At 53.0% G+C, this 16493-nt stretch overlaps 1 protein-coding gene across 8 annotated transcripts in view; it reads left to right on the top strand.

Moving 5' to 3' along the window:
* The window catches only part of MTSS2 (MTSS I-BAR domain containing 2), a 28694-nt gene that overhangs the window by 963 nt on the left and 11238 nt on the right, over positions 1–16493 (top strand). For 6 of the 8 annotated variants that reach the window (XM_060185186.1, XM_060185187.1, XM_060185185.1 and 3 more), the window contains exons 2-10: positions 3774–3835; positions 3938–4011; positions 4897–4981; positions 5084–5175; positions 5257–5331; positions 6569–6726; positions 7094–7201; positions 8230–8327; positions 9816–10038. In XM_060185186.1, coding sequence (XP_060041169.1) covers positions 3774–3835; positions 3938–4011; positions 4897–4981; positions 5084–5175; positions 5257–5331; positions 6569–6726; positions 7094–7201; positions 8230–8327; positions 9816–10038 — 975 coding nt within the window. The remainder of the gene's footprint in view (positions 1–3773; positions 3836–3937; positions 4012–4896; positions 4982–5083; positions 5176–5256; positions 5332–6568; positions 6727–7093; positions 7202–8229; positions 8328–9815; positions 10039–16493) is intronic. The other 2 variants (XM_060185188.1, XM_016189799.2) reach the window with 1 other exon arrangement.

The following is a 16493-nucleotide window of genomic DNA, read 5'->3' as shown; positions in this document are numbered from 1 at the left end:
CTAAGAGAGATGGGGGAGTTTTCTCCCTGAAAGCGGGTGGGGGAGGTAGATATGGGGGTGGGGAGGGTTGGTAGGACTGGCCCAAGCCCAGCATGGAGAGAAGGGCCAGCTGCCCTGCAGGATGCAGCCAGGACAGCCATCCCACCGCCTCTGAGCCGTGCTGTGGGGCCGGCAAGAGCAAAGAAGAAAACTGGCCTTCCGTGGGAGCTCCCAAGAGCCCTCCTCTAGGCCTATCACACTGTATCAGGTCCACCATACACCAGGGCACAGCCCACCCCACAGTGCTAGGCAGGCCCTTGAGGCGAGGCAGGGGATTGTAGGGACTCCCAGGGCTGCCATGGGAACAACTCCAGGGCAGCCTATGTCCTACAAGAGGTTTGAAGCCCCCTGGCCTAGAACGAAGAGTAAGCAGTGTGTAGATGCCCCCCACATTGGGTCCTCCCCTCAAGACTTTCACTCCTTGGGGCCCCACCTCCCCACTTCCTTCTGTCAGCATTCAGAAGTCTTGGGCCCTCACAGCCCTGGCACCAGGATCCTTTCTGGAAGGTGGACACTGGTCGGGCCCAGACCTTGTACCTCCAGCCACTCCCAGGGCCTCCCAAAGGAGGGACCTTCTTAAATCCTGCTCCCTCTGGCAGCCTCTCAGCACATACTGCAGAGTGCAGCAGTTTCACTCAGAAGAGGGGCAGGACTGCCTCTCTCCCTCTCTAGCCAATATGCAGGGAACTTGGGAATGAGACAGAAGGAAAGGGGGGCCAGATTGTAGCGTGATATTTTCTGGCATGTGGAGGCAAAATGGAAGAGATTTCACCTGGAGTGATGCCAAATACTGACGCCCTACCTCTGACAAACGCTTGTGATGGAGCCAGGGACAGAGTTGGGGATGGGGCTACCTGGAGACCAAGCACCTGGATTTAGGGCACAATTTCTGGCTGTTCCCCACCTCCACTCTGGAGCAGCAGGGTTTCAGTGAAGGAAGGAGGCCGGCCTGAGCTTGCCACATGAGGCCCTTTGCACAACCCTTCTCCAGGCCTTGCACCAGGCCTCCCTGTCTTCCCGGAGCCCTGGGCAGCAGAGTAGAGTGGGGAGAGCATCTGCGGGGGGTGGGGAGGGGTTCAAGGTCCTCACTCCCTGTCTGCTGTGCCCGGTTTAACTCAGTTCAGATGTCTGTGGGGTGCGGAGCTTTTCTCTGAAGCCCAGACACAGGCAGTAGCTTGCCCAACACAGCAGCAGGGCACAACCGTGGGCTTAGTCACAGGCCCCTCCAGCCAGGCTAAGCTTTCAGCAGAGCCCTGGGCTCCCACCCAGCCAGGCAGTGGGACTGTAGTTGGTGCCTCCCCTCTCCAGAATGGGATGCATCACCCAGACATGTGGGCCTCAGCTGGGTACTGGGTCCGTAGCTGTGAAGCAGTGCCCCCTCCCATACTGACCTCTCATACAGATACAGTTACATCCTGACTTTACATGTGGGGAAACTGAGGCAGCCAGAGTGGCTCACCTGCACAGTTCAGGTCTGACCCAGGTAGACAGTCTCTGAGGACTAGGGGTGTCTTCACCCATCCACTCAGCGCCCCTAGTGACAGGCACATCACACACACACACACACACACACACACACACACACACACACCAGAGCAGTCTGCTGCAGTGGGGCAGAGCTAAGTGTTTCTGCCCTCCCTGAGGGCCCACTGCCTCCCCACCCAGTCATTCTTCATCCTGCACTCCCCGAAGCCACAGCCCTTCCACCTACTTAGAAGTGCAGACACCTCAGACACACACATAGTGAGCCTGCTGTGCACCCTTGGATGAGTCAGAAACTCTCTGAATCTGTCTATGAAGAATGGGAATAACAATAGTTTCATTCCTGGGGCTGCTGGAAGGATCGTAGGTACATGCATGGTGTAAGGGCTTGGCACAAAGCCTCACCCTGACTGTCACTGGTGATAATGAACTGAAATCTGAGTGCTAAGGAGTGTGTGTGGAGGGTGGGGGGATGGATCAGGTGAAGGCTGGGGACATTGACCACTCTGGCCTCCAACTGGGCCCCCTGGCTTCTGGGGGCCCTCATGAATGGCCAGTGTGGCTGGAACCCCAGGTTCTGAGTGACCACTGTACTAAGGTCCATCTGCTGAGGAGGGCCTATCCTCTTCACAGCTCCATTTTGCACCCCCCAACACACACACACTCAGGGAGGGGCTGAGGCAGAAGCTGTGGTGTGAAGGGAGATTGGGGTGGGGGTTGGAGAATCCCCAGGCCAGGGATTCTACTTCTCTGAATCTCTTGTTCTCTGGACCCTAGCGCTATCTCCCTGGATGTCATTCCAGGTAATAGATAGATGTCACCTTTTCTGAAGCCCCCTTCTTGGGGGTGCCAAGACCTGGGTTGACGCCTAGCACTCTCAGGCCCCTTTGCCCTGAGCCATATCCACGTGGAGACAGCCCACCCACAGCCTCCTCTCTCTCTCCAGCCTGAGTGAACTTCTCAAATATTTGCTTTTCCTGGGCCCTGAGCTTGGGGTGGGGGAGCCCTGAGGTTCCTAGAAGCTGCCCCTCAGCCAGGTGAGGAATCTAGAAGCTACCCCTGGATATTCAGGGGGTCAGAGGTTAGAGCCTCCCTCTAAGACCTTGAAGGCTGGAATCTCTGCCCCCTATCTTTCCTCACCCCATTCCTTGGGAAAAGCCCCAATAGCTGGGACTGCATTGGGAGGGGGCTCCCCTTCCAGGACAGAGGTCTCCCTTGATACACGGGACCCTGGGGCCAGCACACAGAGGCTGTGAGAAGTGCCTTAGCCAGAAAGGCCCCTTGATCAGACTGGACAATTTGGTGGCCAGGAGTCTGGCCTCCCAACTGGGAAACCCCCTCCCAACTTGAAGATTTGGGCCAGGCTGGGATAAAGGCCACACTGTGTCCCCAGGCAGGGAGGGGAGCTGGGGATGGAGAAAGGTGGCTCTGTTGACTGCACAAGGCCCTATTCAGCCTGGGGCCTAGCTGTCCTGGGCAGGCCGGCTGGCCCTGCAGCAGCCACAGCCTCCAGGGCCTGGGACCCACCGCTGCTGGCCCGGCCTGCTGACAGGCTGGACTGGCAGTGGCTTCCGGACTGAAGGGTGGGGGCCCCCGGAGGCCCCAGTTTAGACCTGGCATGATTTGAGCTCCCTCACCAGTCCCTACCCCACACTCCTGTTTGTTTCCAGATTTACTTGTTTGTTTAATTGTTTGAGAGAGAGAGAGAGAGAGAGAGAGAGGGAAACAGAGCATCACTCCTGCAAGTGTAGTGCCCAAAATCAAACTTAGGGCCGACCGAGAACTTGCCAATCGTGCACTCTACCACTGTGCCATCTGCCTGGCCACTCTACATACTTTTTTTTGTTTGTTTAAGGTTTATTTTATCCCATGAGAGGAAGAAACCAGAGTATGGCTGTGGTATATGAGGTGCCAGGGGTTAAGCCTGTGGCCTCAGACATGCATTTTCTGTGCTCTACCTACTGAGCTATTTCCCAGGCCCACCACTCTGCACCCTGAGCCCAGCCAGGCCCCAGCTCCCACCATGACTCAGAGGAGCCCCAAGGAAATAGAAGCTGCCATCTGCAAATTTCAGTCTCCTCTGAGGAAGGACACTGGCCAGGGCACCTGTTCCCTGTACCATAACTCTGTTCTGAGCTCTCTGTCCTCTCAGGGCCCTGGGACATCCCCTCTGCTGGAGCAGGGCTGTCCCTCAGATTCTCCAGAGACATGGGGAACCCCAAGTCTCACTTCCTCTCCCAACTCCTCAACAGAGCTCCTACCCCATCTGGGAGGACTTCAACTCCAAGGCCACGAAACTGCATTCCCAGCTAAGGTGAGGCTGAGGCTTCAGGGGAATAATGGGGTCCAGGGAGGGGCTGGGCAGAGGAGTGAGTTCAGGCTCACCCACAGACCATCCCACTGTCCATCTTCCCAGGACCACCGTGCTGGCTGCTGTGGCCTTCTTGGATGCCTTCCAGAAAGTGGCTGACATGGCCACCAACACCAGAGGTGGGGAGGAGATGTGGCTGGAGGTTGGGGAGACCCCAGGTGGGGCATGGAGGCAAGAAAGGCTGAGCAGAGTATGAGCCAGGGACAGGACCCCAAGGGCTGAGTTTTGCAACCTAATGCAAAAAATGGGCTGATTGGGAAGAGAAGTGGATGAGCCCAGACAGAAGCACCATGGGGAATTCAGTCCCTGCCTTGGGCAACTTGATTGACTCAGTCACAGTTCTCCCTTCTGTATGTCTCCCTTCTGATTATGGTTTCTTGTCACCCACCCACCACCCTCTGCCATTCTGAGAGCACCCAGGGGTGCCTGAGCATTGCTGGCTGTCCTTGGCTGCCCCACCACCCCCTGGTCCGGTGGTCTGGATGCCAATTCTTTGGGGTAGCAAGGAAACCAGGCAAGAACCCAGCCAGTGGTCCCCACCTGTAGGGGAAAAGCTTCGCAAGTGGAGAAGCAGGGCTGCAGGTATCTCTTCCCTCTCTATCTCCTCCTCCCCACTCAATTTCTCTCTGTTTCTATCTATCTAAAAATAACAATAGTAATAGTAGTAATAATAATAAGAAGAACCCAGTCCGCACCAACACCCTGGACTGTATCTCGGCATTCACAGCGGGGTCCTCGTTAGAGTCAGGTGATTTTTGCTGCACCTGCAGCTGCTAGAGGTTGGCGGGGCCAGGATGTCCCACCAGGAGGGCCAAGGGGCTGGTAAACAGGGGAGGTCCATCAAGCCTCCCCCGCAGGGTTGCAGAATGCTGAGGAGGGACACGGGCTGCGGGGGCCGGCCCTCTGGCCTGGCCTGGTGGTGTGGGTGCGCCCCCTGGCGGCTCAAGTCCGGGACTGCAGCGGCCGGAGGGTCCCTTCCCACCCCGCGCCCTTTGCCTCGCCAGGGGCCACTCGGGACATCGGCTCGGCGCTCACGCGCATGTGCATGCGCCACCGCAGCATCGAGACCAAGCTGCGGCAGTTCACCAAGTGAGTGGGCGCAAGGGTGGCTGGATGGACTTGCAAGCAGGGAGACCCCCACTTCCCTGTGGTCCTGACCCCGTGCTTGCACACACCCCTTCCCGCCCACAGCGCGTTGCTGGAGAGTCTCATCAACCCGCTGCAGGAGCGCATCGAGGACTGGAAGAAGTCAGCTAACCAGCTGGACAAGGACCACGCGAAAGGTGGGACTGAGGCTGCTCGCCCCCACCACCACCCTTCTCCAAGGAGACCCCCATCACAACTCTGCCCTCTCCCCAATGCAGAGTACAAGCGAGCCAGACATGAGATCAAGAAAAAGTCTTCAGACACACTGAAACTCCAGAAGAAAGCACGCAAAGGTAGAGCCCAGGGTGCAGATGCAGCCCCCCCACTGCCCTCGGGGTGTCCTGGGGTGCACTTGTCAGGAGGGACCGAGTCCTCAACACAGGCCACTCCAGCCTGTTGGGTGGGACTGAGGGAGCCATCCAGCACCCCAGACCCGGCCCCAGGAGCACCCCTTCTGGGAGGCTACAAGCCCAGTCACCCTCACCCCACCCCAGGAATGGCTCTGTCCATCCGGCTGTCTTTCACACATTCTTTCTTTCTCTGTCTCTCCTCTCCTCCTCCCACATCCTTCCTGTAGAGCTACTTGGTAAGTCAAATGTCCGTCCCTCCAGCTGCTCCTCCTGTGTCCTTGTCGGAATTGTCTGTGTCCCCCAGTTCAGGGCCACTGGAAGGAGCTTCTCCAAGCCAAGGAGGAGTCAGGAAGGCGGTTGGTCCAGCGGGGGAGGGGCCAGAGGGCATTCCCCCTGGGGCTTCTGGCCAGGGATGACCCCGAGCCTCTTCTGGTCCAGCTGGCCAGGCCCAAATGGGTTGGGCTGGGCAGAGTTGGGGGGTGCACCTGGTTGCCCTGCCCTCACCCCTGCCAGGCCCACCCCGAGGGCTCACCTGTTGCTTCCCTACTTTCTGTGTCAACTCTCTGCTCTCCATCATTCTCGCCTCTCTCTGTCTCTCTTGCTGCTTCTTGGTGTCACTGTTGCTGTCCTTGTGCTTTGCTTCTGAGCTGAGTAGGGACCCACACTGAGACACCCCCACTCTCCTGCCCCAGGACCCAGGCCCCAGCTCTTTTGAACACAGTTCCCCCACTGTACCCCTGGGCTGTGGCCTACAGCTGAGTCTCCATATGCACTTTGTCCTGCTTCCACCCACCTCCCTCCACCCTGATACGTGAGGGGGTGCTATCCCAAGGGCACTGAGGGTGCCCTAGTTGGGAGAGTCTCAGCGTCTCAGCTGTTGTGGGGACCTCCCGCTGGACTCCCCCCCTGAGCACAGCTGCTCTCCGGGCATCCAAGGGCTCTGCACCACCCAAAACCCCAGTGGCTTTGCAGCTTTTGTGTCTCCCATGTGCATGTCTGTCTGGCATCTCTGCCTGCTCTGGGGACCAGTCCCCCTCCACTCCTCAGGCCCTCCCCAGGCCCCAGGCCCCCACAGCTGCACCCAGTCCCACAGCCTGGGACACCACGGCAGGGCCTGAGCCATGGATGCAGCACACTGGGCCGGCGTCCCCAGCACGGCCTCTCCTCCCCACCCCTCCAGGGAAAGGAGATCTGCAGCCTCAGCTGGACAGTGCCCTGCAGGACGTCAATGACATGTACCTGCTGCTGGAAGAGACGGAGAAGCAGGCTGTGCGCCGGGCCCTGATCGAGGAGCGCGGCCGTTTCTGCACATTCATCACCTTCCTGCAGCCTGTGGTGGTGGGTCCCTTGGGGGGACAGAGTGGCATCTAGAGTGTCTCCCATGGTCAGGCCACTTGAGCAGTCCCTGCAGGCTGCCACACCCCAGCACCAGCCATTGAGGACTGCTGGGAGACAGTTCTTCTGGGTGATTGGCCCCAGCAGCCACCAAATCAGAGTGGGGACCCCCACCCCACTGGCCACCCCTCCCACACACACACACAACACCTGTAAGAAAGGCTACTTCTCAGTGATCCCAGCATTCAAGGCATGCACCCTACTCCCTTCCCCCACCCCTGACCCAAAGGTGGCTTTCAGACCTCAGCCTGCTGTGGGATGGGCAGACGAGAGGGCTGGGCCCGTGGCTCTGACTCCCCTTCTCCCCCAGAATGGAGAGCTGACTATGCTGGGAGAGATCACCCACCTGCAGGGCATCATCGACGACCTGGTGGTGCTGACTGCTGAGCCCCACAAGCTGCCCCCCGCCAGTGAGCAGGTGCGGCCAGCCCTGGGGAGGGGCAAGGGGCGGGCCCCATGTGGGGGACAGCAGAGGAGAAAAGCGGGAAGCAACGGGGGACAGAGGGCCAGACATGCTCCCACACCCACATTGGGGCATTCAAGTACCTGCCAGGTGAGGGTGGTCTGTGCGGACTTAGGAAACCCTGATACTGAGTGCAGGTGGTCCCTGCATCTGCACCCCAGTCTCCACCCGAACATCTGGGGGATGCCTCACCCCTCACCCCTGAGGGGGGATCTTCTGCCTACCATCCCTGTGGCACTACTTTCATTCAGCTCCTACTACGCCCAGCACTCATCCAGGAGTACTTTACTTGCCTCATTTTGATGAGCCACCCCAAGGGCCTCTCAGACAAGAATGAGAGGATCCTTTCACAGGGAGAAACTGAGGCTCAGAGAGGTGCAGGGATGTGCCAGGGGACTCAGCCAAGCTAGCATGGGAACCCCACATATCCTTCATAATCATTGTCACCCAGCTCGGGCTGGGTCCTGAGTCTTCTCTACTTGAACTTGGGTGCTGGCTCAGGCAGGGGCTGAATCCCTAAGAATCATAGAGGGTGGTGTCTCCCCCAGCCCTCAGGAAGCTACCCAACCCCCCATACAGAGTTTTAAAAGGCTTGAAGAGAGGGTCTCCAGCAGGGTCCTGGTTCTCAATGGGGTGGGGGGAAAGGGAAGATACCTTGCCCTGCTGGCCTTCTAGAAGGGGTCTCGGTTCTTCTTCTAGCGTTTGCCCTTCTTCCGTAGCCAGTCAACAGCGTCAGGTTGAGCCTGATGTAAAGTTTTGAGACCTCCTTTGAATCTGGAGAAGTGGTAGTCGTTGACTATGTGGGTCATAGTCTGTCTGTAGCCGCAGGGGCAGTTCGGGTCGTCTCTGGCTCCCCAGCGATGGAACATAGCGGCGCACCGGCCATGGCCTGTTTGATAGCGATTGAAAGGGGTCTCGGTAAAGTGAGGAGACTCACCAGGAATCGGGCTGCCTCCAGTGACTCCCCCCATGTCCTCATGCAGGTGATCAAAGACCTGAAGGGCTCAGACTACAGCTGGTCCTACCAGACCCCACCCTCGTCACCCAGCAGCTCTAGCTCTCGCAAATCCAGCATGTGCAGGTCAGCAGTGTGTTGAGGGGGTGGGAAGGGACCCCAAGAGGGAACACAGAAGCTCCCCAACACCCAAGCTTGCATCTTAACTTAGACCAGTGGCCCAGAATCCACTGAGTTTGTGTACCATCAAGGAATTTGCAGGTGTGGAAGAAATGCAAGATTGCTGCTGAAGCCAGTGGGTGGGCAGCCTAAAAGAAAGGTGGGGGGGCACAGCTTGGGGGGCTGGAGGGAGGGCAGCTCCTTTTATTGAGCATTAACTGTGCCTGTGGACAGACACTATGCTAAATGCTATGTGCATGTTGTTCCTGGCACCCCAACACCACTGTATCAAGTATGGTGATACTGAGGCACTGAGTCTCAGCATTTCCCCGCTGGGCTCGGCCAGTCTGGGGAATGTGAACCATAGCAAAAGCCCAAGACCGGGGAAGGGCAGTGCAGCCTGGCTTAGAACTGGTGCCTGGGCTGCTGTGGGCTTGAACCTGGTCCAGGATGGCCCTTGAAGTCCTGAAGACACTAGGACTCCTGCTCAGTCACTGGGAAGACTGAGGATTCTCTGGGACAAGATTTGGTAGAGACTTTTAAGGCGCAGGACGCCTGGGAGAGATCAGTGAGCAGAGGGGTCGAAAGGAGACCCCTGTGTGCCTGACCCCAGAGCCACCTCTAGCTGCCACCCCCACAAGGTAGCACTCGGCTACACCTCCTGCAGTGTCAGGGGCTGGGGACCTTCTAGGTCAGTGCCAAAGACATTGCCCAGGGGTGAAGTGGTTGCACAGATGCCAGGAGTTACAGAAGGCTGAACACCTGGAGCAGGTAGAGGGGCCAAGGACGGTAGTGTGTCCATGTCCCTTGCCCAACACCACACTCTAGGCAGCTGGTAGGATCTGATGGCAAGTCTTAGACTTTGGGAAAGCAGCCTAGTGATAGCTGCCTCATGTCTGACTCTAGCCCCCCACCAAGCCCCCCCCCCCCACTCCCATACTGATGGATACTTGGTGACTCAGTTTCTTCATTGCCTGTATATATTTTTAATTCCAACACCACTTTACTGAGGAAATGGTGAATTACAAGATGGTCACAAGGGTACATTTCCCCAAGACAGGTTATCAGTACATTGCACCATCAGCCAAACCATCATTGTATTCCATCATAAGGACCTAGGTCCCTAGTTTCCCCCATTGAAGGGCTGCTGTTCTGAATGCCAGGAGGTTGGGAGGGCACAGAAACTGCTGCTCCAGGGGCTCCTGGAGGACTAGGAGGCTCCCAGGGAAGGAACTGGGTCAACTCTTTAGGACTGTCCCCCTCTCAGGCCTGCCCCTGCCCCGTGGTCCCAGAACCCAGTTCCTCAGTGGCCCCGTTCCTAGGACCTTGTAGTCTGACATTGTCTTTCCCTTCCTTTACCCCCTCACCTTCCTCCCCCAACCTCGTCTGTCACCCTCCCCTCCACATACACCCCTGTGTCTCCTTCTCTGGCTGCTGTGCCCTCCCCCCACCCAGTGCCCCCAGCAGCAGTAGCAGTGCCAAGGGTGGCGGAGCCCCATGGCCCGGGGGTGCCCAAACTTACTCACCCAGCCCCACCTGTCGCTACCGCAGCCTGGCGCAGCCAGCCACCACCGCCACCCGCCTCTCCAGCGTCTCCTCCCACGACTCTGGCTTCGTCTCCCAGGATGCCACCTACTCCAAGCCTCCCTCACCCATGCCTTCAGACATCACCAGCCAGGTGAGTGGGCTTCCGGGGCACCACAGGAGTGGGATGCGGTCGCCTCAGGTCTCCAGGACCAGTCTGTGGGAAACCAGCCTGAGTTCATGCCTTCAAGCCAAGAAGAGGTGGGGCAGGTACAGGAACAACCAGTCCTTGTCACAGTGGTGTCCTCAAGGTGTTTTTGCCACCCCACTTCCTCCTCATTCTTGTGTTCCTGTTCTGCTGCCTCCTTCTAGCAGTCAGAGCCAGCGCTGTCACCTTGTGACCTGCCCCCAAAGAGTGACTGCCTTGAGGCAGCATGCCCAGGAACCGAAGGATCCACAGACACCTGCTTCTCCGCACTCAGGCCAACTCACTGTGCACCCAGAAACGGGCCCAAAAATTTCTTCAGTGTGGGCTCTTCTTTTGGGTCCTTGGTGAGATGAACAAGCAAAGGGGCCACAGCAGAAAATCCAGGGAGGTCATGCCCAGGAAAGTGGGGGTGAACCTCCTTACATTTATAGCCATTGTGCTTACCACGGCCACCCTCCAATATGGATGACGCCTTCATCCGGGCCCACATTGTATGTCTTCCTACTCTTCTGTGCAGGAATATTCCCACGGCACTGCTGGTCTCCCCTGTGCTGACTCATCCCTTGAAGCACACAGAGAGGTTCTCGTATCATCTATCTGAAAAGCCCTCTCGCCCCCGATTTCCCTCCAGCCCCATTCTCCTTCACAGCAGAACTTCTCAAGAGATTAGTCTGCACTCACCATCTCTGTTTCCCTTCATTTTCCACTCCTGTCTGCTTTACCTATCAACAGTTGAAAAACTCTCATTTTGGCCAGGGATTTAGCTTAGTGGTAGTGCACATGCCTCATATATATGACGTCCTGGATTAAGTTCCCAGAGCCAACTTCTCCCATATGTTTCTTTTTTTCTTTTCTTTTTTTTAAATTATCTTTATTTATTTATTGGATAGAGACAGGTAGAAATCGAGAGGGAAGGGGATGATAGGGAGGGAGAGAGACAGAGAGACACCTGCAGCCCTGCTTCATCACTTGTGAAGCTTTCTGCCCGCCCATGATCGAACCTGGGTCCTTGCGCATTATAACATGTGTGCTCAACCAGGTGCGCCACCACCTGACCCCCCTCCCATATGTTTATATCCAAGTTTTCTTTGTGTATTTTGAGTCGGTGAGGTGCATGCAATTTTATTTTATTTTTTAAAGTATTTTTATTTATTAAAAAATTGTAATTTCTTTATTGGGGAATTAATGTTTTACATTCGACAGTAAATACAAGAGTTTGTACATGCATAACATTTTTCATTTTCCATAGAACAATACAACCCCCACTAGGTCCTCTATCATCCTTCTTGGACCTGTATATTCCCCCACCCCCACCCCACCCCCGCCACCCCAGAGTCTTTTACTTGGGTGCAATACGCCAATTCCAGTTCAGGTTCTACTTGTGTTTTCTCTTCTGATCTTGTTTTTCAACTTCGGCCTGAGAGTGAGATCATCCCATATTCATCCTTCTGTTTCTGACTTATTTCACTTTATTTATTAAACATTATAAAATATGTATTTTATTTACTTATTATTGGATAGAGATGGAGAAATCGAGAACGTAGGCAGAGACAGGGAGGGAGAGAGACGGACAGACAGACACCTGCAGCCCTGCTTCACCACTTGAAGCTTTCCCCCTGCAGGTGGGGACCGGGGGCTTGAACCTGGGTCCTTGAACCTGGTTCACTGTAATGCTTGTGCTTAACCACGTATTCCATCACCTGGCCCCCATCCAATTTTAAAAATCTTATTCTTCATGGTGAATTGGATCTTCTAATATGATATCATTGATCCTCTATTCTTTATATTTTCTTTCTTTCTTCCTCCCTCCCTTTCTTTCTTTCTTTTTCTCTTTAATGTAGCACAGAAGATCAAACCCAGGGCCTCACACATCCACGGGCTCAGCTTTACTACTGAGTGTACATTCTATCTTAAAATCTGCTTTGTTTGCTGTAACTATAGCTCCCTCAGCTTCGTTCTATCCAATATTTGTGTTCTCATTCCCCATCTCTATTCTTAAACTCGCTGTATCCTTATGTTTTAGGGTTTCTTGTAAACGGTATGTGCTTACATTTTCTTTTATCCAGCTTGACAAACCCTGTCTCTTAATGGGCATTTTAAATCTACCTATACTTCCTATGATTACTGACATATTTGGACTTCTGCCTCTTTCACATCTCTTCCCTTGCCTTTTGTTTTTTCCTTGTCCTATTATTCCCCCTCCTAGATTACAAGTGGTCTCTCTTCTCTTAACAGGTTACCTTGAAATTGCACTCACCATGCATCCTTTGCAAAGTCTCAAACCCACTGCCTGAATGATTCAAAGGCTTCGTATACATTTTAATTACAGTCGTCCACTCCCTGCAGACATACAAACTATTATACTATCCTCTCTATTTTTATAAGAACCACAGATATCGTTTTTCTTCTTAATGTCATCATTATTTGCTATTCAGGGCACCTGTTTAGTTTTACCCATAGGTTCACACACTTCTTCCTTTTCTCTTGCACCTCAAGTTTCCTTCTTTCTAAAGTAAGGTACATCCTTTAGAAGTTTTTTTAGGAAAGGTCTTAAATAAAGTCTCTTTGTTTCTCTGAAAGTTTACTTTCTGTTGCCTGCCCTCTCTCTCCTTTCTCTCTCTCTCTCTCTCTCTCTCTCTCAAGTTATGCCAAGGGCACAGTTCTGGAATGGTGGTTATTCTTTCTCCTTGCTTAGAACACACTACATACTGGCTTCCATCACTGGTTGGGAGGTCTGCCCTCGGTCCCATTATTGTGGCTTGTGAATGATCGGCTCGCTCTCCCTAGTCACTAAGATCTTCTCTTTAGTTTTCTGTTTTTTGTTTTTTTTTTAAACTTTTTAAAATTAAAAAAAAAATTTTATTTATTTATTCCCTTTTGTTGTCCTTATTTTTATTGTTGTTGTTGATGATGTCATCGTTGTTGGATAGGACAGAGAGAAATGGAGAGAGGAGGGGAAGACAGAGAGGGGGAGAGAAAGACAGACACCTGCAGACCTGCTTCACCACCTGTGAAGCGACTCCCCTGCAGGTGGGGAGCCGGGGGCTCGAACCTGGATCCTTATGCCGGTCCTTGCACTTCGCACCACGTGAGCTTAACTTGCTGCGCTACCGCCCAACTCCCCTTTTTAGTTTTCTTAATATGTCTACTCATGGATTTTAATTCAATTTCACTTGGTGTATTAGTATTCCTGTGTCCATATTCATGTCTTACATATGTTCTGGGGATTCCCAGAAAAATACCCTTCTTCGATATTTTTTTTAGTCTCTCCCTAAGCATTAGCCCTTAGCATTCTGTCTTCCTGTGACTTTCTCCTTTTAAAAATGACTTATTTTTACTTTATTTATTTAACGAGAGAAAAAGAGGGACAGAAGACAGCAATCTGCTCTAGCATATGTATTGTCAGGGGTCAAACACAGAATCATACATGCAAGTCCTATGTTCTACCCACTGAATGACCTCCTGAGCCATTTTTCTGTACCTTTTTAAGAAGATTTACTTACTTACTTATTTATTTATTTTATTTATTTTGGATCAGGCGAGAGAAAAAGAACCAGAGCATTACTCTGGTAAATTTGATGTGAGGATTGAACTTCTGATCTCATGCTTCAAAGTCCAACACTAGGCACTGTGCCACCTCCTGAGTTGTTTTTCTGTGTCTTATAGCTCCTACTTTACAGCTCATTGTTTCTCTATACTACAGTCTATATCTTTTTTTTTTTCTCCAGGATTATCACTGGGGCTTGGTGCCTGCACTACAAACCCACTGCTCCTGAAGGCCATTTTTGGGTGGGACAGAGAGAAATTGAGAGGGGACGGGGAGCCTGAGGGGGAGAAAGATAGACACCTGCAGAAGCATCCTCCCTGCAAGAGCCAGAGGCTTGAACCCAGAGCCTTGGCTGGGCCATTGTACTTCATACTGTGTGTGCTTAACCTGGTGCTCCGCCGCCCGGCCCCCTATATCATTTCTTTAGGTATATCTTTTTTTTTATTACTAACTTTTTAAAAAAATTATAGGTGGTGGTGTACCTGGTTAAGCACTTATTACAGTGCACAAGGACCCCGGTTCAAGCCCCTGGTCCCCACCTGCAGGGGGAAAGCTTTATGAGTGGTGAAGCAGGACTGCAGGTGTATTTCTGTCTCTCTTTCTGTCTCCTCATCCCCTCTCAATTTATCTCTGTAGCCAATAATAAATAAATTAATTTAAAAATGTATTTATAAAATAAAAAATATCGACACAACCATAGGATAAGAGGTATACAGTTCCACATAATTCCCACTACTAGAGTTCTGTATCCCATTCCCTCCCTTGAAAGCTTTCCTTTTTTTTTTTTTTTTGGCCTCCAGGTTTATTGCTGGGCCTCGGTGCCTGCACCATAAACCCACTGCTCCTAGAGGCCATTTTTTTCCCCAGTTTTGTTCCCTTGTTGTTGTTATTGTTATCACTATTGTTGTTGGTAGATAGGACAGAGAGAAATTGAGAGAGGAAGGGAAGACAGAGAGGGGAGAGAAAGATAGATACCTGCAGACCTGCTTCACCAAACGTGAAGCAACCCCTCTACAGAGGGGGAACCGGGGACTCAAACACTTAAACTGGGACCCTTAGACCAGTTGTTGTGCTTTGCGCCATGTGCGCTTACACTGCGCTATCGCCCGGCCCCCAGCTTTCCTATTCTTTTTTTTTTTTCTCTGCCTCCAGGGTCATTGCTGAGGCTCGGTGCTTGCACTATGAATCCACTGCTCCTGGAGGCCATTTTCCACATTTTTCTTGCCCTTGTTGTTGCCCTTGTCATTGTTGCCATTGTTATTGTTGTTGCTGGATAGGACACAGAGACATGGAGAGAGGAGGGGAAGATAGAGAAGGGGAGAGAAAGATAGACACCTGCAGACCTGCTTCACCGCCTGTGAAGCGACTCCCCTGCAGGTGGGGAGCCGGGGGCCTGAACTGGGATCCCTATACCGCACCATGTGCGCTTAACCCAGTGTGCTAGTGGCTGGCCCCCTGCTTTCCTATTCTTTATCCCTCTGGGAGCATGGACCCAGGATCATTATAGGGTGCAGAAGGTGGAAGGTCAGGCTTCTGTAATTGCTTCTCTGCTGAACATGGGCACTGACAGGTTGATCCATACTCCTGCCCTGTCCCTGTCTTTTCCTAGTGGGGCATGGCTCTGGGGAGGTGGGGTTCCAGGACACATTGGTGAGGTTGTCTTCCCTGGAAAGTCAGTTTGGCATCATGGTAGCATCTGCAACTTGGTGGCTGAAATAGTAGGTATAATATATATAATATATATAATCCCTTTTGTTGCCCTTGTTGTTTTATTGTTGTTGTTATTGATGTCACCCTTGGATAGGACAGAGAGAAATGGAGAGAGGAGGGGAAGACAGAGAGGGGGAGAGAAAGACAGAAACCTGCAGACCTGCAGACCTGCTTCACCACCTGTGAAGCTTCACCACCTGTGAAGCGACTCCCTTGCAGGTGGGGAGCCGGGGGCTTGAACCAGGATCCTTACGCCGTTCCTTGCACTTTGCACCACCTGTGCTTAACTTGCTGCGCTACCGCCCGACTCCCAAAAGTAGGTATATCTTTTCAGTTGAATTTTTCTCCATTTTGTAGCTCTTCAGCTTATTCACTGAGGGTTGTTGTTGTTGTTGTTAATGTTGTTTTGTTTGTGAAAGAGAAAGACCAGAGTATCATTCAGCTTCAGCATCTGGCAGTGCTGGCAACCCTGGACTCTCAGGGGAAGATGCTTCAAAGTCCAACACTAGCCACTGTGCCACCTCCTGGGTTGAAAGAAAGAAAGGGGGGAAAGGGAGAAAGGCAGGAAGAAATAAAGGAAGGAAGGAAGGAAGGAAGGAAGGAAGGAAGGAAGGAAGGAAGGGAGGGAGGGAGGGAGGGAGGGAGGGAGGGAGGGAGGGAGGGAGACACCTAAAGACCTGCTTCATTGCTTATGAAGCTTTCCCCTGTAAATGGGGAGCAAGGGCTTGGATCCGAGTCCCTGCACATGGTAATGTGTGCTCTTAATAGAATGCACCACATAACCCTGGAGGCAAAGATAAATAAATAAAGTTATAAAACAAGGGGATTAGGTGATGGTGTGCCTGGTAGATCACAGCTTTACCATCTCAAGGGGGTTGAAACCTCTGTTCCCACCTGCAGGTCAGAAGCTTCATGAGTGATGAAGCAGTGCTGCAGCTGTCTCTTTCTCCCTATTTCTGTCTCTATAAGAAAAAAGAAAGAAGAATGGAAGATAAAGAGAGACAAGAGAGATAAAGAGAAAGAACATGGCCTCTGAGAACCATGGAATCGTGCAGGCACCAAGCCCCAACAATTACCCTGGTGGCAAAGGGGAAAAAAAAAAAAAAACCCTGTACACTTGCTACATCCTTCTCTAATTTAACAT

The sequence above is a fragment of the Erinaceus europaeus genome, chromosome 2 (assembly GCF_950295315.1).
Source record: "Erinaceus europaeus chromosome 2, mEriEur2.1, whole genome shotgun sequence".
Taxonomy (NCBI): Eukaryota; Metazoa; Chordata; class Mammalia; order Eulipotyphla; family Erinaceidae; genus Erinaceus; species Erinaceus europaeus.
The sequence above is the reverse complement of the archived record's forward strand: the minus strand, read 5'-3'. Positions and strand labels throughout refer to the sequence as shown.